Source organism: Gekko japonicus, unplaced genomic scaffold (assembly GCF_001447785.1).
Source record: "Gekko japonicus isolate JY-2015 unplaced genomic scaffold, Gekko_japonicus_V1.1 scaffold1592, whole genome shotgun sequence".
Lineage (NCBI taxonomy): Eukaryota > Metazoa > Chordata > Lepidosauria > Squamata > Gekkonidae > Gekko > Gekko japonicus.
In genome coordinates this window covers 274,967-299,404 of record NW_015175406.1, presented here as the reverse complement: position 1 = coordinate 299,404, position 24,438 = coordinate 274,967, and the positions used below count along the sequence as shown (strand labels likewise).

General features: G+C 49.2%; 1 protein-coding gene across 1 annotated transcript; it reads right to left on the bottom strand.

Annotated features, from left to right (window-relative positions):
* Window positions 1-675: 675 nt before the first annotated feature.
* LOC107122609 (zinc finger protein 665-like) lies at window positions 676-20,287 on the bottom strand. The gene is made up of 6 exons (XM_015425721.1): window positions 19,375-20,287; window positions 16,602-16,731; window positions 15,037-15,222; window positions 12,598-13,214; window positions 3,518-3,605; window positions 676-1,778 (listed from the first exon to the last, which is right to left on the bottom strand). The coding sequence occupies exons 1-6, from the start codon at window positions 20,161-20,163 to the stop codon at window positions 676-678; spliced, it is 2,913 nt and encodes a 970-aa protein (XP_015281207.1). The 5' UTR covers window positions 20,164-20,287.
* Between the last annotated feature and the right edge of the window lie 4,151 nt (window positions 20,288-24,438).

Sequence of the window (24,438 nt, the reverse complement as noted above, 5' to 3'; positions counted from 1 at the left end):
AGGTCGGGGTTTCTACATGTTCAAGGAATTCCCTACATATGCAGAAAAACAGTAATTTGAAAAATTCACAAGGAACGCTCCTCCAGATTCATGGAGGAGAGATCCGTCAATGGCTTCCAGCCAGTAAGCAGCCTGGTGAGAACTGAGCATGCTCATTACCCTCGGAATGTTGAGAGCCGTTGACAGGAAGGAAAAAGGGGTGGAAAGCAATTGGCCTTCTCATGCCTTTAAAGCACGGTTCCCCAACATGGTGCCTATGGGCAGTACGGCACCTGCCAATACCTTTCGTGGTGCCTCCCAGTGTTTTTAGAAAACGGGTCTCCTGCCCAGTAGGGCTTTTGATTAGCCATTACAGATCTGATTGGCTGTGCGATTAAAATAATTTTGCTTTGGTGGCCCCCCCCCCCCCCCCCCCCCCCGTTTTGTTCATTATAAAATACCTTAATGGGCCATTCCTTCAATTGTCTGATTAATGGGATTTCGATCAATCAATCAATCAACCTTTACTGGCATATTGTATTTAAAAAAGTAATGGGATTTGTGAATGCTTTGGACGATGTGTTCAGTGCTATATTTTTCTAAAATACGGTATTTTTAAATAATGTAAACTCTGCTTAAAGTGGAAGCAAACCGGAAAAGCAACCCCCCCCCACTCCCCACCCCTTGGACAAACTGTTAAATGGTCCTCTTCTCCTTTGAGTGAATTCTCTCGTGTGACGTGAGGCTACCCTTCTGACTAAACCTCTTCCCACAGTCTGTACACTGGTATGGCTTCTCTCCCGTGTGGATCCGCACGTGGATCACGAGGTTTCCCTTCTGACGGAAGCGTTTCCCGCAGTGCGAGCACAGATACGGGTTCTCGTCCGTGTGGATTCTCTCGTGGATCACCAGGTTGGACTTCTGAGAGAAGCTCTTCCCACAGTGGGAACATTTATAGGGGTCTTCCTCTGTGTGGATTCTCTTGTGCGCCACGAGGTCACATTTCCGACTGAAGCTCCTCCAGCAGTCGGAGCACTTAAAGGGTTTCTCCCCCGTGTGGGTCTTCTCGTGTATAATAAGGTTGCACCTCTGCGAGAAGCCTTTCCCACAGTCGGAGCATTTGAAAGGTTTCTCCCCCGTGTGGATTCTCACGTGTTTCCGGAAGACAGAGCTGCGGGTGAAGACTTTCTCACAGTGCGGGCATCTGTACACATTCTCCCCAGTGTGGATTCTCTCGTGGGCCGTAAGGCTTGAGCTGTTGTAGAAGGTCAGCCCGCAGTCTGCGCATACATATGGTTTGTCTCCTGCATGGATTTTCTCATGTGCCCTGAGATTGGAGCTGTGGGTGAAGCTTCTCCCGCAGTCTGCGCACTCGTATGGTTTCTCTCCCGTGTGGGTCCTTTCGTGGACCAGGAGGTTGGTGCTTCGGCTGAAGCTCTTGCCACACGCCGAGCACTTGTATCGTTTCACTCCCACGTGTGTTCTTCGGCATTTTAGAAGGCCAGGCCTCTGTCTGAAGTTTCCTTCTTCATCAGCACATGTTTCTAGTCCCCCACAATCACGGTTTCGGGGTTCATCCCTATGTAAGTTGCCTTCCCAACAGAGATGTGCTTCATCCACACGCTCCATTGGATCATGCCCCCCCTCACCACCAGGGGCTTGCTGACTCCCTAGTCTTGCTGCCTGTTTGCAATACCAGAGAAGATTGCTCCTTTCCACCGATGCGTCCCTTGGTCCCACAGGCTCACTACCTTCCTCCTGAAGACTATTCCCCAAATCCTCATGCACCTGCCCAACAGCTGCAAGATAAAGCAAAGAACGAACACATGGAATTCACTGCCACAAGAAGTGGCTACAAACACAGCTTCAAGAGGGGACTGGATAGACACGTGGAGCAGAGGTCCATCCGTGGCTATGACCCACAAGGTGTAGATGGAACACTATGTCTGGGGCAGTGATGCTCTGTCTTCTTGGTGCTTGGGAGGCAACAGTGGGAGGGCTTCTGGCCCCGCTGGTGGACCTCCTGATGGCACCTGGTTTTTGGCCACTGTGTGATACAGAGTGTTGGATTGGATGGGCCACTGGCCTGATCCAACATGACCTCTCTTATATTCTTAACTATAATGAATAAAACCTCCAGCTCAAGACCAGTTGGAGAGAGCAGTAAAATTAAATTTTAGGGAACCCATTTGGAAGGGCCATGGATTGATAGGGTTGCCATGTGCCTGCTAGCACTTCAGTGGCTGACAGGAGAAGGGGGGGAAATTATGTCAGCAACAGCATGGTGTTGCTTCCACATAAATCTGGAAGTGCTATCACATCGCTCTAGAAATCACTAGAAACTCTATAGCAAAACCACAGAAATGTTGGCAGTTCCTAGAGAGGACTGGCATTGCATCTGGGGTTCCTACAGAAGTAACGTCAGACCTCTTTAGGAATCATCAGCAACTCAATGGTTTTACCATAGTTTCCACTAATTCCTAGAGAGGTGAGACATCACTTCTGGGTTTCCCTGGAAGTGACATCATGATGATGCTGATGTCCCCCCCCCCCAGTCTCCCACTGGTATCCCCACGTATACATGCACCTTCAAACAGGAGGATTTTTTTTTTTTGCAGCAGTATGAACTCTAGTAATCACAATTCACTCCTGTAACAACACGTACCAAGCATCAAAATCCAGTTTTAAAGTTCTATCAAACAAGCCTTCAGCTACAGTTCTGCACATAGGCAGAAGGAAGGTGAGAACACAGTGCTATTAGTGTCTCCGGCTAAAAGTGTCTCAGGTAGTAGATGACCTTTTTCTACTGTAGAAAATACCATAGAGTCTGCCTCCAAAGCGGCCCTTTCCTCCAGGGAAACCAATCTCTGTCACCTGGAGATCAGTGGTCATTCCGGAAGAACTCCAGACCCCATCTGGAGGCTGGCAACCCCACTATCTCCAATCTTGTTTGTTTTAGGAAAGTTTGCAAGTCAGTGGTGTTTCTCCTGCACACTTATAAAGGTAAAGGTAAAGGTTCCCTTGCTCGAAAGCCAGTCGAATCCGACTCTAGGGTTGCGGTGCTCATCTCCGTTTCAAAGCCGAAGAGCCAGCGCTGTCCGAAGACGTTTCCGTGGTCATGTGGCCGGCATGACTAAACACCAAGGCACACGGAACGCTGTTCCCTTCCTACCAAAGTGGTACCTATTTATCTACTTGCAATTTCTTGCTTTCGAACTGCTAGGTTGGCAGGAGCTGGAACTAGAGACGGGAGCTCACTCCGTCATGCGGCACACTCGGGTCTCGAACTGCTGAACTACCGACCTTCCACAGCCTGCAGTTCAGTGTCTTAACCACACTTATACTCACTCCCATTTGTGGTGTTACGAAACATCCCAGCCAGATGAAGAATTCTGGGGAACCCGAATGCTTGCTCACTGCTTTGTGATGACGTAGGCCTTCCACTTATTTTCTGAAACTGGTCCCCCCCCCCTTGCACATGGAAAGCTGCCTTAGGGATTTGGCTGCTTTGAGCAGTTCAGACACAACAGGCCCTTACCCGTTAAACTCAACTTGTCGTCCGGCTCTGATGGAACCTGTCCTGCCTTAGCGGAGTTCACAGCCGCCTCCTCTAACATCCCCTGCACCTGAAACAGCAGTAAGAAAACCATTCAGATATGAGGAAGCATTTAGATAAGGGTCAGGCCCTGCCCCCAAAGAACCCAGGCTTTTCAACTTTGTTCTTCAATCAATTTTGATTGATTTTTTTTAAAAAAAAATTGTGTAGTTTTTCTTCCCGTTATAGCACTGTTGAAGTACTATGAGGCGGTGGAAACTGCCATAGAGTCACAGCCGATTTATGGCAACCCTGTAGGGTTTTCAGGGCACTTCCATTGGGGCAACCTTCTGCAGGATCCTACCCAAAGACTGACTCTAGAATGACCCCGTGAGCATCATGACCAAGCAGAGATTTGAACCCAGGTCTTTCAGTGGGTTTCAACATCTATCTACTGTTGAACCTCTCAAGAGACTCCCGACTCCTCGGTGCGGTCAGCATTCTGTTACCTGCAGCCTTCTTCCTGTTCTTCCCCCCATCTCCTTCCATGATTCAGCTCCTGGGAGTGTCTCTTTGTCCATGTCCAGATGTGGGGCTGCCGTGGCCCTCTCCTCTTTAGACATTTTCTCTTCCACTCGTGTTCTCAAATCCACCATCTCTCATTCTGAAGAGGAGGTACTCTCTCACCTCTGCCATGGATTCTCACCAATGCAAGTGGGGTTGCTTGAAAGAAATGCAGTGTCCCTGTTTCCTGCCCCCTGCCCAGTACAAACCTCTGTGGGCCCCACCCCCGTTGCCCCCCCCCCACTGTTCAATGGACCCAAAGGGGCAGTGTGGGGGAAACTGGGAACCTGAAGCCAAAGGGGAGGAATTGGCAAAACTCTCCCTCCTCTCGTCCACAGACGGAAAAGCTCTTTGGTGGGAAGGGGTGCTGTTGGGTCAACAGAGCGGCACTTTTGGAACCAAGTCAGGCTGGCAGACGGTGGATCCTTCCGGAAGGAGTGGCGTTTCTGTGTGAAAAGCTTCTCTAGTCAAACAGAGGCAGCGTGGCGGTGTGCTTAGTCAGCACGACGGATGCCTCCTCCTAGCAAAGAAAAACAGTTTAGCAGAATTAGCAGAGAAGTCAGTTTTATGTCTCGAGCTGCCATTCAGTAATACCGTAAGATCATTCTCTCACAGATATGTACACAAGTGCAGAACTCTATAGGCCTGGCCCTTTGCTCCCGTAATTTATTTATTTACTTCCTTCATATCCGGCCTTTCTCCCCAAAAGTGGCTTATGTCATTCTCCTTTTCTCCATTTTTTTCCCTCACAACAATCCTCCAGTGTCATGGAGGACAGGTCTACCAGACAGGAGTAGTTACTAGTGGTTACTTCCGGATTCATGGAGGACAGCTCTATCAGTGGTTACTAGTCACGGTAACTGAAGGGAGGCTCCATATCCAGAGGAAATCACCCTCTGAACCCCAGTGCCAGGAGGCAACCTCAGGGGAAGGCCTGGGCCTCTCTGCCCTTTTGTTGGCCCTCCCGAGGAACTGGTTGGCCACTGTGTGAGAAGGGATGCTGAACTAGATGGACCAGTGGTCTGATCCAGCAGAGCTCTTCAGATTCGGCCCATAAGCAAGACATACAGGCAACGACCTGTCCGGCTGTTTGTCCCACAAACTGGTACTCTGAGGTACACTGCCTCTGTACATGGAGGTTCTTCTGTAGTGACCAGAACCAACTGTTAGTAGGCCAAGCCCTCTGCAATTTTCTGGTTTCAAGCATACACAGTGGCAAACTATTCCAACCAAATGAAGAGAGAGACAGAGCCAAAAAATGCAAGAAATACCATCTTGCAAAGATAACTGGAACAAGCCTTACTGCTACAGCACACTTAAAGGTAAAGGTTCCCTTGCTCGAAAGCCAGTCGAGTCCGACTCTAGGGTTGCAGTGCTCATCTCCGTTTCAAAGCCGAAGAGCCAGCGCTGTCCGAAGACGTTTCCGTGGTCATGTGGCCGGCATGACTAAACACCAAGGTGCACGGAAGGCTGTTACCTTCCCACCGAAGCGGTACCTATTTAGCTACTTGCAATTTCTTGCTTTCGAACTGCTAGGTTGGCAGGAGCTGGAACTAGAGATGGGAGCTCACTCCATCATGCAGCAACTCGGGTCTCGAACTGCTGAACTACTGACCTTCCACAGCCTGCAGTTCAGGTCTTAACCACTTGAGCCACCGCAGCTCCTATACAGCACACTTAGGTATCATCTAATGGTATTTTTCCCCTAATTGCTTCAGCTTAGGGTGTTGGGTTTTGTTGTTGTTTTTTGTTCCTAGGTAAATCTAATCGATTCACCCTTCAGTCCACTAAGGTGCACAGTATGGGAAGCGACCTGCAATAAATACACTGTGAGATGGGTTCGAACCGGGTGAGGCTGCTTAAAGTTATGTCTCCCTCATTTCCTTTCGTGGACTGCGGCTGTGTCCAGCAGCAACCAAACCTGCCACCCTTCCCTCCCTGGTCTCCTTCCCAAAATTGGAATAGCCAGAATCTATTTGGAAACCAGCCACTGTTCTCTCCCCGCCCCCAGCTCTTAGGCATGCATTCCTCCCCGCCCCCCCCCGGGGGGGGATTTGGCTATCATCCTGTGTCGCTCTCTTGAAGAGGGGGGGGGGGGGAATCCTGCCTTTTGCCGTTGTGCATTCGCTGGAACTTAGGGCTTCGATCCTGTCCCTTTTCACTCACCTCTTTTGGAAGGGGGCGGGGAGCTCATTCATGCAACCGGCCTGCAGCCCCCCTCCCCGGTTTATTTCACAGAGTACCACCAATTCAAAAGCCATCAGGGCTGGAGAGGGGAGTGGGTCAGGAGGGGGCTGTTCTAATCGTCTCCCGTCTGACATTATCGTTTTCCCCTCCCTCCTCAGACCTTTCTAGGAAGCGTAGCCGAACTCAGTGGAATTAACCTTTTAGGGAATCCTTCTGCCGCTTTCCTCTGGCTTGGAAGGTCTGGGAAAAGGCTATATGCCTAGGCCCTATTTCTTCACCTTTTAGGGTTCTCTCTGAAGGGGAGACACGTGCTAAAGAATGCCGTTTCAATCCCTTTGCAGGTGGATTTTGCCATTTCACACAGTAAAATCCTGTTGCAAAGTGCACTGAAAATGGACTGAAAGTGCGTTATTAAGTATGTGTGAAAGCATTTGTGAGTTCATGTTCAAGAAGTGATGAGTGCGTCTTGAAACCTCTTCTACACCCAACCCCATCTCAGGCAATTAACACCCCTAACCCTGTTTTTAGAAATTCCGGGGGCAAAGAATATAGCGTTGTCAGCTCTGGGCTGGGAAATTCCTGGAGATCTGAGGGTGCAGCTGGGGAGGACAGGGTTTGGGGGAGGGGTCTCTGCAGGGTAAACTGCCGCGGAATCCACCCTCCAAAGCAGCCATTTTCTCCAGGGGAACTGATCTCTGTATCCTGTAGATCAGTTGGGAAATATCCAGGCCTTACCTGGAGGTTGGCAAGCCTCAGTAGCCACATTAGTAAGTCTGCTGCAGACTCTCCCCTGAAAGAGTCTTGGGTTTCCTGAAACACTAATGTTGTACGCACATTTTATGAACCACTTTGTACTCTGCCACTGCCTAACAGGTTGAACTTAGTAGGTGCTCTTAACACTTCCATGGTGCATGTGTTAAGTGCCTTTGATGATTCTAATCACAGTGACTGAAATCAGTCATGAACATATATTCAGATATTCACTTTGGTTCATTGTTTAAAAGCATCCTGGGTAAAATGACTAAATGCTGACAGGCAATCATACTACAGTGACCTTGCTCGTTCTGGCCAGCTACAACTGCACATGTTTCTGATGTCAGTTAGCCTAGCTAGAATGAAGAACAGTAAGCACTCTGTAACCATATCAGTTATATAGATACAACATGCAACTTCATAGCTTCCGAAAGAAAAGTGTATTGTTTTGTTAGGAAAATAAGAACTCTGCCCGGGAACACACACACCCCCCCCCGGTCTTAACCCAATGGGAAATAGGTGAAATTTGACAGTGCTTGATGGAACCAATAATTCTGTTTTATTTCTAGCTGTCATAGGGGGTATAAAACCCTATGTCTCCCATTGTAACCTTAGGAAGAGCTGTGGGGTCCAAAACCTTATTGGATCTTTACCTCCCTCCTTTGTTGATCAATAAAGTACAAGATCTGATTCTCCTCTACAAGACTGCCGTGTGCTTTCTCAAATTGGGCTGGGGGAGCATAACCTTTGAGGGAGTTTCTGTCTTACACAGAAGCATCAAGTAGCGTTGCCAACCTCCAGATGGCTCTCCAGGATACAGAAAGCAGTTCCCCTGGAGAAAATGGCCGCTTTGGGGGACGCTGTGGCATCGTATCCCTGATGAGCTCCCTTCCCCTCCCTAAAGTCCACCCTCCCCAGACTCCAACCCTCAAATCTCTAGGAATATCTCAGCCCAGAGTTGGCAACGCTATCTCACAGGTTTGTGTAGGAGCCTGAGCAGGGTGAAAGAATAAATGGATACAAATTGGTCACGGGTATTTCTGTCTGTTCACCGAACCCAAAGCGGGCTGTAGGCTATGACAACTTACATTACCTTTTACAGTTCCGCAGGGCCTGCAAAACGGAGCTCTTCCACCAGGCCTTTGATCAGGAGCCGCTACCAACAACACCTGAACTGGGGTACGGCCCTCTGTGTCAACAGCAACAGCCTCTGGCCAATGGCCATATGTTTTTGTTACATTGGCTACACCATGGCCTATAGAGATCAGGATATACCGTCATTAGCACTTTAACTGCACTTACTGTTGCTTGCGATTTGTATGTTTATGAGTTTTTATGATGTGTATTGTGTTTGATGAATTTTTAATGTATTTTAACTTTGAATGGAAGCCACCCTGAGCTTGCCTTGGCGGGGAGGGCGGGATACAAACGGAACTAACTAACTAACTAAATTTCAATGAATGCTTCAGTCTCTAAGAACCAAGAGAATCCTTTTGGTATTTATGGCTTGCTTCATTGTGGATTGTGCTTATGCTTTTTAAAAACAATTTGACTGTCTATAACAATAGGCAGAACACTGACCAGGCTGTGAAGGGTATGAACAGCCAAAAGATTTTTAAAGATATACACCTTGTTTCTCCCCCCACCAGTCACAAACACAGGCTTCTCTAGGCGTTGAACCAAACCCTCTCGATCCCAAAGTGAGTGTTCCAGTCCCCTAGAGAGCCATCTGCCCTGCCCAGGCTAGCCCAATCTCATCCTGTCTTGGAAGCTAAGCAGGGTCCGTCCAGCTAGTATTTGGATAGGAAACCTCCGAGAAATACCAGGGTCGTGACTAGGGTTGCCAAGTGTATCTTCAGCGGGAGCGGGGGGCTCCCGGCCGGTGTCTTTTGCGTCCGTGTGCGCTGCACGCATGTCACCCAGAAGTGACGGGAGGATGCCAGGCACGCTGGGGGCGGGGCCACGGCCATATAAGGGAAAACCATAGTTTTCCCTTGTATGGCCGTGGCCCCGCCCCCAGCGTGCCCACGTCACTTCCTGGTGATGTGCACGCGGGGGTGGCGCTCCCCCCCGGGGGCCCGATTCCGCGGCGGCAGAAATCGGGCCTCCAAAGCGGGGGTTTACCTGCCACCCGCCCCCACTTGGCAGCCCTAGTCGTGACACAGAGGCAGGCAATGGCAACCCACCTCCGAACGTCTCTTGCCTTGAAAACCCCACAGGGTCACCATGAGTCAGCTCCGACTTGACAGCACTGTTCACCACACCAACTGCAGCCTCCTGCTCCACGTGGCTATTAGTCCACGCCAAGCCCTGTGACCCCAGGAATAAACTTTCCTGGGATTGGAAAAGATTTCTGAGGCAAGAAGGAAGCCGGGAAGATGGGCCACCTTCCGCTGATGCAGGGCTTTTTTGGTAGAAAAAGCCCAGCAGGAACTCATCAGCATAATCGCCCACACCCAACAGCAGACTCATTAGCATATTAGGCCACACCCCTGACAGCACAGCTCATTAGCATATTAGGCCACACCCCACACCTTCTCTTGGCTTGCCTGGGCACCCCCCCATGTCTTCCCTTGACTTGCCCAGTTGCCCCACGGCTGCGGGATGCCTGGCAAGCTGGCCCTTAAATGTCTCCCCGATCGTTCCAGCCCCCCCCCCCGGCCTGCTTGCCTCGGAGTTGCTGGGGGTGTGTGTCGCTCTCCAGGCCTTCCCTCTGTAGCCACGCATGCAGAGGTTTTGGCTGTAGTGGGCATGGCCAGCTCTGAAGCCAGCAGGAACTCTGTTCCTGTGTGTTCCTGCCCCAAAATAGCCCTGCGCTGATGTATTCCAGCATCTGAAGTGTTAACTGCCATTATTAACTATGGTTTTCCCCCCTCGCCTTGAACCTTGAACTTTTACTACCAATTGCTGCTAATGCAGCAGTGGAATTCCAGTTCACTTGCTGGCTACCCTTTGAGGTTGTTGCTTTATGCATGCTTCAAAGTTTTTTTTTGTTTTTTTTTGTGGGGTGGTGGTGGTATTTATTTATCATGTGTTTTTAGTTATGTAAGCGGCCTTAAACTCTTATTTATAATAGAAGAGCAGTGTATCAGTCCTCTAAATGAATACCCCCCCCCCAAAAAAAATTACACACAAATCTCCATTTTTTTGTGGAACCATATACCCCTCCTCCGCCCAAGATATATTTCCAAGCCAAGATGCTTTTAAAAATGAGTTCTTTACGCTGGTTGTAATGCATAGACAGTCTGTAATGAGCTAAGATAAGATGAGGGATGGATGTGTCCAGGACAAGACATGATCTTTGTTTAGGTACTAAGTGAATGTATAACTCCCTTCCTATGCGAATTAGCTATTTTTATATGTGAACACAGGAATATAAGCCACAACCTTTCTTGGATACTCTAGGTAAAAAGCTTGAGTTCTATTCCTCCTTTATTTGCAAATTAAATTAATAATTTCTTCCAGGGGAAAAAAATGAATTCTTTACAACAGCATAGAGGAAACTGACAATTCTCCTTACCCCTCTCTAAACATCGCTATTTCTTTACAATGGAATTGTACACTAGCTTACAGAACTGAAAAATAATGGTACTGTTGGGTCCACTGTACTAAAGATGTGAACTTTCCAAAAATAATTTATTCATTTTTTACATGAGGGAGACAGTTTTGCAATATAAATAAGAGGCAGAAACACAGAACTGGCAAGCTAAAAGCTTTGTTTAAAAAAGCCTCAAGAATGTCAAGTCAGGACTATACAAATAAGGCCAATACTGTTTCTATCACTGTATCCATCTCTGAAAAACCCATATTGGGGGCTGCCTTTGTTGCAAATTCGGAAGCTGCAACTAGTGCAGAATACTGCAGCCAGGCTGTTGATGGGTCTTCCTAGACGAGATCACATCCAGCCTGTGCTGAAAGCGCTGCACTGGTTTCCAATAGCGTACCGGATTCCCTTCTTACCTTTAAAGCCCTATATGGCCAGGGACCAGCCTACCTAAGGGACTGCCTTTCCCCACATGTTCCCCCAAGGGCACTACGGTCGGGGAATCAAAACCTCCTGGATGTTCCAGGCCCCAGGACCACCAAACTTGCGATGACCAGGGCTAGGGCGTTTTCGGTGGCGGCTCCTATCTGGTGGAATGAGCTCCCAGAGGAGATCCGGGCTCTGCGGGACCTAGTACAGTTCCGCAGGGCCTGTAAGACAGAGCTCTTCCGCCAGGCTTTCGAATAAGAGCCACCACCATCACTGTTCCACCAACGCCCTATGATTTTCGCATATTGCTATCGCTGGTGCGGGCACTATTGGAGGGAACGGGACGTTTTTAGGGGACGGCAGGGCAGTGGGATATGCACCGCTGTGATTGTCTAGCTATGCCATTGAGAACACCATCTTGGTTTAGGGAATAGGGAAGCACCAAAAATGTTTTATGATGTTTATTTAATTGTTTTTTAATTGCCGATTTGTAACCTAACATTTTATATTGTCTTATTATTATTATCTGGCATTGTGCCCTGTTAGCCGCCCTGAGCCTTCGGGGAGGGCGGGATAGAAATCCAAATAAATAAATAAATAAATAATAAATATTCTCATTCATGGTTTCTATACTTTTCAGAAAATCCCTGATTGTAGAAAACAAGCATATCAGAGAAAACGCTTGATTAGAACATTGGTCACAGACACACTAGTTTTCTAGGTGAAGGGATCTTTTTTTCAGAGCGTCTAAATATGTTGAGCTCCATTTGAGTCCAATAGCATCTTAGAAACCAAGAAGGATTTTGGGATATGAGCTTTCAAAAGCAAAACTCCCTTCATCAGATATTAGTACGAATGGGGATCCTTGAGTTCTTATATGTCCAACGGGAGGTGGGAGGGAGGTCTGCAAAAATGGAACTCAGGATGCAGAGGTGCAAGGCACATTGTAGTCAGCTTGATTCGGGCAGAGGGGAAATGCTTTGGGACTGAAAACTAGCTGGGAGCCAGTGTGATGTAGTGGTTAAGAGTGGCGGACTATAATCTAAAGAACTGGGTTCGATTCCCCACTCTTCCTCCACCCGAAGCCTGCTGGGTGTTCTTGGGCCAGTCCCAGTTCTCTCAGAGCTCTCTCAGCCCCACCTACTTCACAAGGTACCTGTGCTGGGAAGAGGAAGGGAAGACTATTGTAAGCCGCTTTGAGAGTCCGTAAGGTAGAGAAAAGCAGGGTATATTCTTCTTCTTCATCTGTAGTGAGATAAGAAACCTATGTCCCTATTTAGCCCTGGGGGGAATTCCTACTTGTATTTGATGAAGGGAGCTTCGACTCTTGAAAGCTCACCTCCCCCAAAAAAATCTAGCTGTTCGAATCCAGCTGTTCTTCTGCAGACCAACCCAGCTGCTCTCTGAAACTCTCTTAAAAATGATGGGGACAACCAATCAGCAGTCTGACACGGTACAGCCAAGAGCTGTGATTCTAACAATCACATAGCTTATACACAAATAACATTACATTCCAAGATTGGGGGGGGGGGTGTCCCCAGTCTATACAGCTTTCTCCAAGTTAAATATCCAGCCATGGTTTCCTTTGTGGTCAGAGTTTCTCTACAGCTTTCCCCCCAGAATGGATTCTCCGATGCACCCGAAGCCCTGAGCTGTGCCCAAAATTCTTCCCACAGTCCGAGCACGTGTACGACTTCTCTCCCTTGTGGCTTATCTCGTGGGCCAGCAGACACGACTTCTGGATGAACCTGCGGCCGCAGTCCAAGCACTTGTAGGGTTTCTCGCCGGTGTGGATCCTCTCGTGCGTCAGGAGACCCGAGCGCGTCGTGAACCTCTTCCCGCACGTCGAGCACATGTAGGGCTTCTCGCCCGTGTGGGTCCGCACGTGCGCCCGGAGGGTCGACCCCTTGCCGAAACTCCTCCCGCAGTCGGAACACTTGTGCGGCTTCTCGCCGGTGTGGGTCCTCTCGTGGGCCTTCAGATTACAGCGGTGCTTGAAGCTCCTTCCGCAGTAGCAGTGGTGAAGTCGGGGCAGGCCTTTGGCGTCTTCCCACCGGACGTTCCCTCCCCTGCTGGGAAGAGCGCCCTCCATGCTCTTCTCTGGCCTGGGCCCCTCTTGTCTCCCAAGTGGTGTTTCTTCTTCATAACCCCGGGAAGACTCGTCTCTTCGTGAGGATGGATCTTGTACCTCCAGTGGCTGAAGAGGATACCCCTCAAGCACTCCTGTGTGAGGAGACAGACACTCCTGACAAAAGAAAAATTCACCACTCTGGCTAAGGTCTGTCTTACACACAGAACCAGGGTTGCTGACTCCTGGTTGGGAAACCCCTGGTGTAGCATTGCCAGCCTCCAGGTGGGACCTGGGGATCTCCCGCTTTTACAACTGATCTCCAGCTCCCCTGGAGAAAATGGCTGCTCTGAAGGGTGGACTCTATGGCATTGCACCATGCCGAGGCCCCTCCCCTCCCCAAACCCCGCCCTCTCCTGGATCCACCCCCCAAAGTCTCCAGGTATTTCCCAACCCAGACCTGGAAAACCTACCCTGGAGATCTGGGGGAGTTTTTATGAGGCTAATACAGAGGAGCGATTGATGTAAGCTGTTTTGGGCCTCACTCGGAGAAAGGTAACTATGAAATAATAATTAAGTCGTTGCATGTAAATTTTTCAAGAGTTTTGAACTATCCCTACAAACCCAGGTTTGAACGTTGGGCCTGTAACTGTCTCACCCTCAGCCTAGCCCACCTCACAGGGTTGTTTTTGAGAGGATAATATATGCTGGAGGGAGAGCACAAAGCCGTAAGCCACCTAGGGGAGAAAAATAGGGGTATAAACAGCTAAATAAAATTAGTTCTATTGTTTCCTTTGGATTCTTTTCTGTCAGACCAACACCCGCAGGTCTGATCAAATAACCAACTGTGTTTTCCCCCTCCCTGGACACACTTTTCTTTCCCAGTCTGGATTCAGGGGACATAAGTTCAGACCGAATCTTTTCCTGCCGAGCATTTCCACGCCCCCTCCTGTTGGGAGTCTCTTACATGTAATGAAGGATCATTAACCCACCAAAGCCTTTGCTGCAACCAGAGCACTGAAAGGGTTTCTCTCCAGCACGTATTAATCACATAGTCACTAAGCACGAAGAACACTGGAGGACCCCCAATGGATTGGACCAAAATAGGAGCTACTTCGGTATCATGTTTTTCCCAGAGGCTGACTAGCAGAGAAGAAGAAGAGGAGGAGGAGGAGGAGACTGGATTTATACCCCGCCCTTCACTACCCAAAGGAGTCTCAGAGCGGCTTACAAATTCCTTTCCCTTCCCCTCCCCACCACAGACACCCTGTGAGGTAGGTGGGGCTGAGAGAGCTCTGACAGAAACTGCTCTTTTTCAAGAACAGCTGTGCCAGAAGTATGGTTTGCCCAAGGTCATCCAACCAGGTGCAAGTGGAGGAGTGGGGAATCAAACCGGGTTCTCCCAGATTAGAGTCTGCGCACTTAACCACTACACCAGCTAACAGTATTCACAGGTACACTGCTCTTGAATATGGAAACTCCATTCAGCCACCACATCCACTGGTGGATCTCTCTTCCCTGAAATTTGTCAGATCCCCTTCCAAAGCCATCTGCTGAGTGAGACATGTTTGCCTGAAATTTTTCCTTCTTGCAATGGGGCATAAATGGGCTTTCTCTCCTGGATAGATTATCTTGCCCCACTGAAGATCAGAATACCAAGGAAGCCCATTCCCACAGAATTTACACAGTTTCCCTTACCTGTGTGGATCTTCTCATGCGCCGCGAGGCCAGAGCTCTGAGAGACGCTCTTCCCACAACAGGAACTTCAATGGGATTTTTCTCCCGGATGGATCGTCTCGTTTCGCACGGGGGCTGGGCTTGGGCTGGGGGTTGCTTCCTGGTACGGCGCCTTCTCGGCAGGGCGGGTTTTTTGACGGTCAGGAGCTCCAGAGCTCCATCGGGAGTTGCCGAGTCTCGATTCTCCGTCGCTGCGCACGATATCTTGCCGAGCCTTGTTTACCTCCCTCCCAGAGTCACCTTCCCAATAAAGAACAGCCCCAGCCTCAGACTCCTCGGGATGCTCTCCCTCTTCCTTCTCAGATCCCTGCTGAATCCGCAGCCCCGTCACCTCCGCGGAACAGGGGAAGGTGTGGTCTCCTTCCGGCAGCTCCTCTTTCAGTGCCACCAGCACAGGACCTCCGAGATGGGGCTCCTCCATCTCATCTGCAGAAGTAAACAGGAGAACGAAAACTGCAATGAGAAGCAGGGTGGCCCTGTGCTTGCTGCCAGCAAGGGAATCCCCACTGGTCCTTCTCCATCTCCCCCCAGCACTCACTCGGGTGGTGGTCAATGCTCCCTCTAAGCTGTGGAGTCCTGTGAGCAACAATTCTACTTTGTGAGCTACTGGCATTAAAGTGGTGAGCAAGCAATTTGGTGGCTGCATAAATTAGTTTGCTCCGGAGCCACCCTTCCTGAGCTAAGACAAAAATCTGTGAGCCAGAGGCTAAAAAACTGAGCGAGCTCACACTAACCCAGCTTAGAGGAAACACTGGTAGGGTTGCCAAGTCCCCCCGTGGGGCAGGGAAAACCCCGCCCCAGAGGCCTGTTCCCCGCCGGCAGTGGATTGGGCCCCGGGGGGAACCCCACCCCCAAAGCATGGGACGTGCTTTGTTTTTCCCTTGGATGACTGCAGCCGCACCCCCGGCGCGCCCGGCGAGGCCACGTCACTTCTGGGTGACGTGCACGCACGATGTCACCACATCATGGAAGTGATGTCACCACATCATGGGGCATGCTAGCATTTGCCCAAAAATCGATGGTTCTTATGGTAGAGTTTTGGATGAATCCTAGAATGTTCCGTGACGTGTTGACCTCACTTCTGGTTACGCAGTCCTACTTCACAGGGCTGTTGTGAAGATCAAACAGAGAGGGACCATGAACTCCTTGGAGGATTTTATATATTTATTTTATTAGATTTATATACTGGGATAGAATTAATATTTTTATTGACAACCCATTGAGATTATGGGGCACTTCTCTGTGTGTGTCCCCCCCCCCCTCAGTGGCAGGATTATTCTCTTTTTACTCTCCTCGCATTCTGAACCTTAAAAGAAAAATTAAAAGTGCTGTATCCCAATTTTATGTTTGTTTGTTTTGAAAACAATTTTTTTCTTAAAAAAACAAAAAAACAAAATTGTTTACTGTTGAGGATGGATTTACTGTAGACTCCTTCTCCTTTGTTTTCCCTATGACGCCATTTTTAAAATAAACGCCCAGCTTCCTTCAAATTGCTATTTTAATTCAATTTCTTTAATTTGCTATTTTAGAATATCCTGAGTGTTAAAAAAAATAACACCTAGCAGCCAAGGCTCCCGCTAAACTGTGGAATCCTGTGAGCAAAAATTCTACTTGGTGAGCTCCTGGCATTAAAATTGTGAGTGAGCGATTTGGCTGCTGCATGAATTAGTTTGCTCTGAAGCCATCCCTTCCTGAGCTCAGACAAAAATCTGTGAGCCAGAGACTAAAAAAACTGTGAGCTAGCTCACACTAACTCAGCTTAGAGGGAACACTGCTAGCAGCTCTCATCAGCCCCGAGTCCTTACCACACGAGTCTCCATCTGCTTTCCTGGGTGGCTTCCCAACCTTGCCAAGTTGACTCTTCCACCCGTCAGGCGATGGAATTGGATCTGTTTCGGAGGAATCCACACCTGCCCTCCCGGAAGGCGGCAAAACCTGAAACCACAGAAAGAAAACTTTTCAGGTGAGCAGGGGAGAAGAAGAGATTGGATTTATACCCCCGCCCTTAACTTGGAGTCTCAGAGGGGCCTACACTTTCCCTTCCCCCTCCCCACAACAGACACCCTGTGAGGTGGGTGGGGCTGAGAGAGCTCTTTCGAGGACTGCCCTTGAGAGAACAGCTCTGAGAGAATCGCTACTGGGCTTCCTACCCTTTTGCAGCCACAGACGAACATGGCTAACTCCTCCAGATCTTGGTGAGTATCAAGGAACGCTGACCCTCCCTTCTGAGTCCCATTTTAAAAGGGCATGTCCCTTTACTCAGTAATTCCCCTCACCCCCGATATCTTTAGCCCAATAAACGTGCCCGATAAACATGTTAGTAAAAAAATGTAGGTTCAAACAAAACTGGCCACCAACCAGTGTTCCCTCTAAACTGAGTTAGTGTGAGCTAGCTCACAGTTTTTTAGCCTCCGGCTCACACATTTTTGTCTCAGCTCAGGAAGGATGGCTCCAGAGCAAACTAATTTATGTAGTAGCCAAATTGCTTGCTCACAACTTTAATGCCAGTAGCTCACAAAGTAGAATTTTTGCTCACAAGACTCCACGGCTTAGAGGGAACATTGCTACCAACCCTTTTTTTGGCACAGAGTCTGTTCAGGCAACCAAGCCCTGCTGGATTTCTGCCAAGTCTGAGAACCTGGAGAACCAGCAGTTGTCGTCGGGATGCCAGCAATTCCCTTCGATGCAACTTCCAGTTTGAACAGGAAGTAACATGGGGCGCTCTAGCATTTTGCAAAAACTCTATAGTAAAACCATAGAGCTTTTTTTTGAAACCCTAGAGCTTCCCCCTGCATCATTTCATATCTAAAGTAGAAGTGATGCAGGTGTGCCAGTGTGATGCCAGTGTACCAGGCCCCACCCCTGATTGCTCACAGGGACTGCGAGGCCCAGGGTGGCCAGCTGTGGGTTGGGAAATACCTGGAGATTTTGAGAGTGGAGCCTGGGGAAGGCGGGGTTTGGGGAGGGGAGGGGCCTCAGCAGGGTTCACCCTCCAAAGCTGCCATTTCCTACAGGGAAACTGATCTCTCTAGTCTGGAGATCAATTACAAAAGCAGGAGATCTCCAGGCCCCATATGGAGGTTATTGCAAAAAGCACAAAGAACACACAGAGGGTGCGTTCAGACAGGCCGTCTAGTCCGCTTTCGGCACACTTCAGTAACGGATTTTATATCCACGTTCACACACCCAACGTCTGCGCACCACCCCCAGCTCAGACCCCCTTTAAAACAGAGTATTTTGTTACCAGGTCCCCAAGTGGTGTTTTCCTGATTCTCCGGTTCTAGCCGCACTTTTCTAACATCTGATCACTCCTGCGGTGTTGAGTCACTTCCGCTCGGAAGCCCAAGGCTTCCGCTCTTCACCCACCATTTTATTTTAGCGTTGGCGGTATGCACATGGGCGGAGCTCCGCTCCCATGTTATTAAAAACAATGTTTAAACAGTGCCTAGTTTTGTTGGTTAGACGGGTTCGGGATCTCACGGAGGCCAGTTTCGGGGTAAAAGTTTAAAGGGAAGTGTTCCTTTAAAGTTTAAAGGGAAGTGTTACAGCAGTTGGGTTGAAGTGGAAATCGCTGTTCTGTGCACGTGTGAAAATTTTAATTCTACAGATGGCCCCCTGTGCGCATGCCCAAACTGAGAGGGGGGAAAACCCACCGATGCACGCTCCTGTGTGTGGACGGCGGGGAGCAATGTGGCTGCGCAGCGATCCAGAACAAGGAGGTGAGTGTGATCGTGATTCTCCAGGTTAAAAAAAACACACATCGGGTCCGGAGCCATTTAAACCGCTCCCAGCATGCCGTCTGACCGCACCCAGAGCGCTGCAAAGTGTAAATACATTAACACATACAAATGTCACAGTATCGCAAAGTAGATAAATATTATTCAAAGAGTAGTAGTCAGGTAAACAAAATTTGTGTCCTCCAATTATTCATTCATGATGGATTGCAATCATTCAGAAAAATATTCAAGATGGTCCTCATCCATTACACTTAGTAACTCTCAAGGACGGGTATGCTGACAGAGGTACCTCTGCAGCAATGTTCCCTCTAAGCTGTGGAGTCTTGTGAGCAAGAATTCTACTTTGTGAGCTACGGGCATTAAAGTTGTGAGTGAGCCATTTGGCTACTGCATAAATTAGTTTGTTCTGGAGCCATCCTTCCTGAGCTAAGATAAAAATGTGTGAGCCAGAGGCTTAAAAACTATGAGCCAGCTCACACTAACTCAGCTTAGAGGGAACACTGCTCTGCAGCTTACTACGTTCAGAAGAAGTACAGTACGAAACGGAAGCATACTCTGGGGAATTTCGTCAACGTCTTCTTATGATTCCTTAAAAAGGACTCTTTGAGTAATATTTATCTACTTTGATATACTGTGACATTTGTACGTGTTAATATATTTACACTTGCAGCGCTCTGTGTGGCAGCTTCTTTGTGTTTTTTGCAATTGTTTCTTGTAGCCGTGACCTTCGCTTTTTGTTCATTGCCCATATGGAGGTTGTCAACCCTAGCCAGGCTGCAGCCTGGTTGTCTGGAAAAGGAAACGAGGGGCCCGTTGAATGGCCAGCATCAAACTTTCATACCTGAGCTTCCCCTTTCAGTGTGTTCTGCTTCAACAAGTAATCCTCAGCCAGGGACACAGCCTGCGCACAGGACTCGGGGACACGTTCCCGGACCCAGCTCTGCATTTCCTGGGGCAAGACGGTCAGGAACTGCTCCAGGATCAGCAGCTCCAAAATCTCTTCCTTCGAGTGCCTCTCTGTTTTCAGCCACCGACGGCAAAGCTGCTGGAGTCTCCCATAAACCACTCTCGGGCCTTCCACTTCCTGGTAGCAGAACCGCCTGAAGTGCTGACGCTGCTTCTCCCTCACAACAGCCTCTCTTTGCAAGATGGCCGCTTTTACCTTCCCATAATCCTCTCTGTCTTGGGCACTGAGGCTTCTGAAGGCCTGCTCGGCTTCTCCGCTGAGGGCCGGCAAGAGGAGGGTCACCCACTTGTCGTGAGGCCATCGACAAGCTGACGCAACCTGCTCAAAGGAGGCCAGGAAAGCCTTAGCATCCTCCCAGGGTGTGGGTCCAGTGGCCACCCGTGGGTTCCCCCACCGAGAGTCAGGGGCTTGAAGCATCCTCAGGAACTCCTGCCACTGGGCTTCCCAGCGCTGCTGCAACCCTTCCTCTGGTTCACGTTTCATCTGTTTTGGAGCAGCCACCATCTGCAACTCTCCAATAGTACCGGTGTGGACAACTTGTGGGGCTTTAACTCCTGCCCATAGTTTATAGCGGGGTGCCTTCTGGGCCTCCTTTTCCAGCTCCGCCGCCATCGCTGCCCCTTCCTCTACAGACATGTTCACCTCCACGCTCAAGGTCTCCATCTCTCAGTCCAAAGGTGGGAGGGGGAGCATCTGGCTTCCGAAGGACTCCGCTTTGAGTCAAGTGCACGATCACTCCGAGACTCTCTTGCCAAATGGCCGTCCACAGCAGGAGGTGGGCAAAGCAAGAGGCTTCTCCTCTGAGGGGAAAAGAAAACCTACAGATGAGAGAATACAACTACGAGAACATCCCACTTTAGCCAACCCACGTGAACCTACCCATCGTCTTTGATCATCTCTGGAGGCCCTGCTTCAGGCGCCCCCACCCCCTGAGGCCAGATGGGCAGCAACCGGAGGAAGGGCCTTCTCAGTCAAGGAGCCAAAAGGTTGGCACTCCCTCCCCCAGGGAAATTCACGCAACTCCCTCCACCATTGTCTTTCACCAGTGGGTGAATACCCTTTCTTTTTGTTTTGCGTACCCCCAGTAACTAGGGTTGCCAATCTCCAGATTTTTGGGCAGGAACGCACAGGAACGGAGTTCCGGCTGGCTCCCAAGTTGGCCACACCGAGCAGGAACTCGTTAGCATAGCAGGCCACACCCAACAGCAGAAACTAATTAGGATTGGCTACATTAGGGGTGTGTGGCCTAACATGCAGTTCCTGCTACAAAAAAAGCCCTGGGTTTTGACAACAAGGTAAACAGAATAACAAGCAAAAGGTGGGTGTGGCTGGATAACCACACTTATGGCAACACGTGGGTGAGGCCTAATGTGCTAATGAGCTGTGGTGTTGGGGGTGTGGCTTAATATGCTAATGAGTTTCTGCTGTTGGGTGTGGCCTGTTATGCTAATGGGTTCCTGCTGGGCTTTTTCTACAAAAAGAGCCCTGGTAGAAGCCAAAAACAAGAGATCACAGGAGGAATTCAACCTCCAAACGGTGGCTGGAAATCTCCTGAGATTACAACGGCTCTCCAAGGCAACAGAGATCAGTTCACCTGGAGAAATGGCCACTCTGGAAGCATATAATGTTTTTTCAAGTGTCCAAAGTACTCATTACCTCAGAAGTCCTTACAACAGCTGGTACCTTCCCGCCCTTAATTTAAAGCCACGATTGTGAGTCCTGTCTTCTGCTGCCAACAGGAACAGCTCCCTGCCCTCCTCTAAGCGACAGCCCTTCCAATACTTCAAGAGAGCACTCTCTTTAGAACAGGGCCAGTAGCGGATGCTGGGGATTCTACAAATTGGGGGCCACAAAAGCCATTTCTAGGAGATGACAAACTCACCCCTGTTGGTTGTAAAAGGGTGCAGAAAAGAGCAAGACCCCAGGAGCACCTGAAAGACTAGCAACGTGAGTATCTGAAGAAGTGAGCAGTGACTCATCCCCTGCCGCAGATTTTGTTAAAGGCGCTACTGGACTCTTGCTCTTTTCCACAATTTTGAAGGTGTGCAACTGGGAACCTGAGTACCAACTTCCCCCAGAAAATATTTCAACTTTAAAAGAGCGGCTGCTCCCAAGACACCCTGCCCTGCCTTGATTTCACAATCCAGCTCTTCCCTACCTCTCCAGCAATTTTTATGCATTTCTCCCTGCCCCCCCCCTTCACTCACCTCTCCCTGCAGGGTAGGCAGGCACTCCCCCACCCGCCTGGCTTGGAAAATTGTAGCAATGCAGTTCTGACTTTCTCTCCCTCCCCACCAAGGAAAATAAATTCAACTGCCAATTTTCCATCGGGAATAAAGCAGGGGGATAAAAGGACAGGAAGCGGCTTCTGTGGTCTGTTTACAGCCAAAAGGGAAGATTAACCCCCCCATTAACCTAAGAGTTCCCCCCAACCCACACTTCCGGTTCCGATAACAATTCTCCATCTGAGGGGCAAGAGCGGTGGGATTAAATAGAAATCCATATCCAAAGCCTTGGGTCCCCTCTGGGTGTCCCCCCGTCCCTCCCCCGGTCAAGTCGCAGACTATTTATGGCAAACCCGTAGTGTTTTCAAGGCAAGAGATGTTCAGAGGTAGAGTTGCTTGCCAAGTTCAAATCCCTGCTTAGCTAGGAAGTTTCACTGGGTGATCTTGGGCAATTGGTTCTTCTTTCTCTGTCCAAGATACCTAAGAACATAAGGGAAGCCATGTTGGATCAGGCCAGAGGCCCATCTAGTCCAACATACTATGTTACACAGTGGCCAAAACCCAGGCGCCATCAGGAGGTCCACCTCACAGGGTTGCTGTGAAAACAAAATGACACTGGGGTGTTGGGGGGAAATAATGTCAAAAGCTGGCATTTATTGACATCCAATTTTTCCTATGCAAAGCTTACAAGTCAAAGAATCCAGGTCTTCTGTGTGTGTGCATGGGGGTAGGTGGGTGGGCTCTAAGCACTATCAGCTGAGATCTACCCTCCTCTTATTTTCTTTTGGGGAGCGGATGACTAGACAAGCTTCCAAGGCTGAGCAATTAAAAAAAGCAGCCGGACAGTTATTAAGGCCCCCTAGAGACTGAGGCAGGTGGCAATTCAACAGGAAAAGCCATACCCAACACTACATTTTTAATTTCTGCTCTTCCTGAGGGTCTGCTGGGGGTGGAGATGAGAAAGAGAACTCTTCCAGAAAAGGCATATTTTTCTCCCGCAGTCAAATTATTTCTAACTGCATTTTGACATCATTTTCAAAAAAGACTTCCAGCCACTCTTCTCCCTTCAATTCAGAATCGGAAGTCATTGTAGAGAACCATCAAAACTCCAACGCTTTGTGGTTTACGGCCGAACCCACCTTTTTACGTTTCCGGGCCTCTCTAGGAATCAGGCGGAACTCGGTGGATTTAACGCTTGCTGCTCCCACAGCGCCTTTCCAGGAGGTGGCTTGACTGCGCCTTGTATGTTGCATTTGGATTGACTTCTGTCCTGTACATTTCTCAGACGGCTGCAAATCGTGCCTAATAGCTGTCTATTATGTGGACCCACCTCAAAACTGGAGGCTGAGCTGTGTTAGTCTGTTGCAGTACAAAGAGGACGGGAGCTTTGTGAAAGCTTAGACAGGGATTCAGTTGGGTAGACATGTTGGTCTGAAGCTGCAGAACAAAGTCCGAGTCCAAGGGCACCTTTAAGGCCAACAAAGTTTTATTCTGGGTATAAACTTTAGTGTGCATGCCTGTATCTGAAGAAGTGTGCACGCACACCAAAGCTTATATGCAGAAAAAAACTTTCTTGGTCTTGGACTCTGACTTTGTTACACTGGGATTTGTTAGTCTTTAGGCCTCGAGTTTTTATTTCTGCAGAATATTCAGATGCTAGGGTAGTTTAGACCAGACACAGAGAACTGGTATAGTGGCATAGTGTACAGGGAGTTGCCAACAGGCCTGGAGAATAATTTCCCATCCCTTGAATACAGGCTTCATAGGTGGAAATGGGCAGCTGAAGCTTTAATGGCAGGGAGCAAGGGAAATAACATTGCCCCTAAAGTGAGATCCCATTAGACCTCTGATAAAAGGGACAGGTCCCCCCCCCCCCAGGCAGCTGGCAACTCTAGAAGCGAACAGGATGTGCACAGTTTGGTGTAGTGGTTTAAGACCAGTGGACTCTAATCTGGAGAGTCGTGCCTGATTCCCCACTCCTCCACATACAGCCAGCTGGGTGACCTTGGGTCACTCACAGTTCTCTCAGAGCTGTTCTCTCATGGGCAGTTCTCTTGGAGCTCTCTCAGCCCCACCTACCTCACAGGGTGTCTGTTGTGGGGAGAGGAAGGGGATGTGATAGTAAGCCCCTCTGAGACTCCTTTGAGTAGCGATGGGTGGGGTATAAATCCAATCTTCTTCATCTCCTCCTCTTCTTCTTCTGCCTCTGAATGTGGAGGTTCCCCTCAGCCACCATGGCTAGTAGCCATTGATAGACTTATCCTCCATGAATCTGTCTTTGAAAGCTGTTTATTTCTGTGGCCATCACTACATCCGGCAGCGAATTCCACGTGTTAATCACTATCTGTGTAAAGTAGTATTGCCTTTTGTCTGTCCTAAACCTACTGTCCATCAGCTTCATTGGATGCCCTTGAGGGCTAGTATTTTGGGAGAGGGAGAAAAAGTTCTTTGTCAGCTCTCTTCACTCCATGCATAATATAATCTTCTCTCATGTCCCCCTTTACTCATCTCTTGTCTAAGCCGAGAAGTCCCAGACTCTTCAGCCTTTCCTCAGAGGGAAGGGGCTCCAATCTTCTCATCCCTCTGGTTGCCCTCCTCTGTACTTTTCCCAGCTCTACAATGTCCTTTTTGAGATACAGTGACCAGAACTGGACACAGTATTCCAAATGAAGCCGCACCATAGATCTACACAGGGGCATGACAATATTGTCCA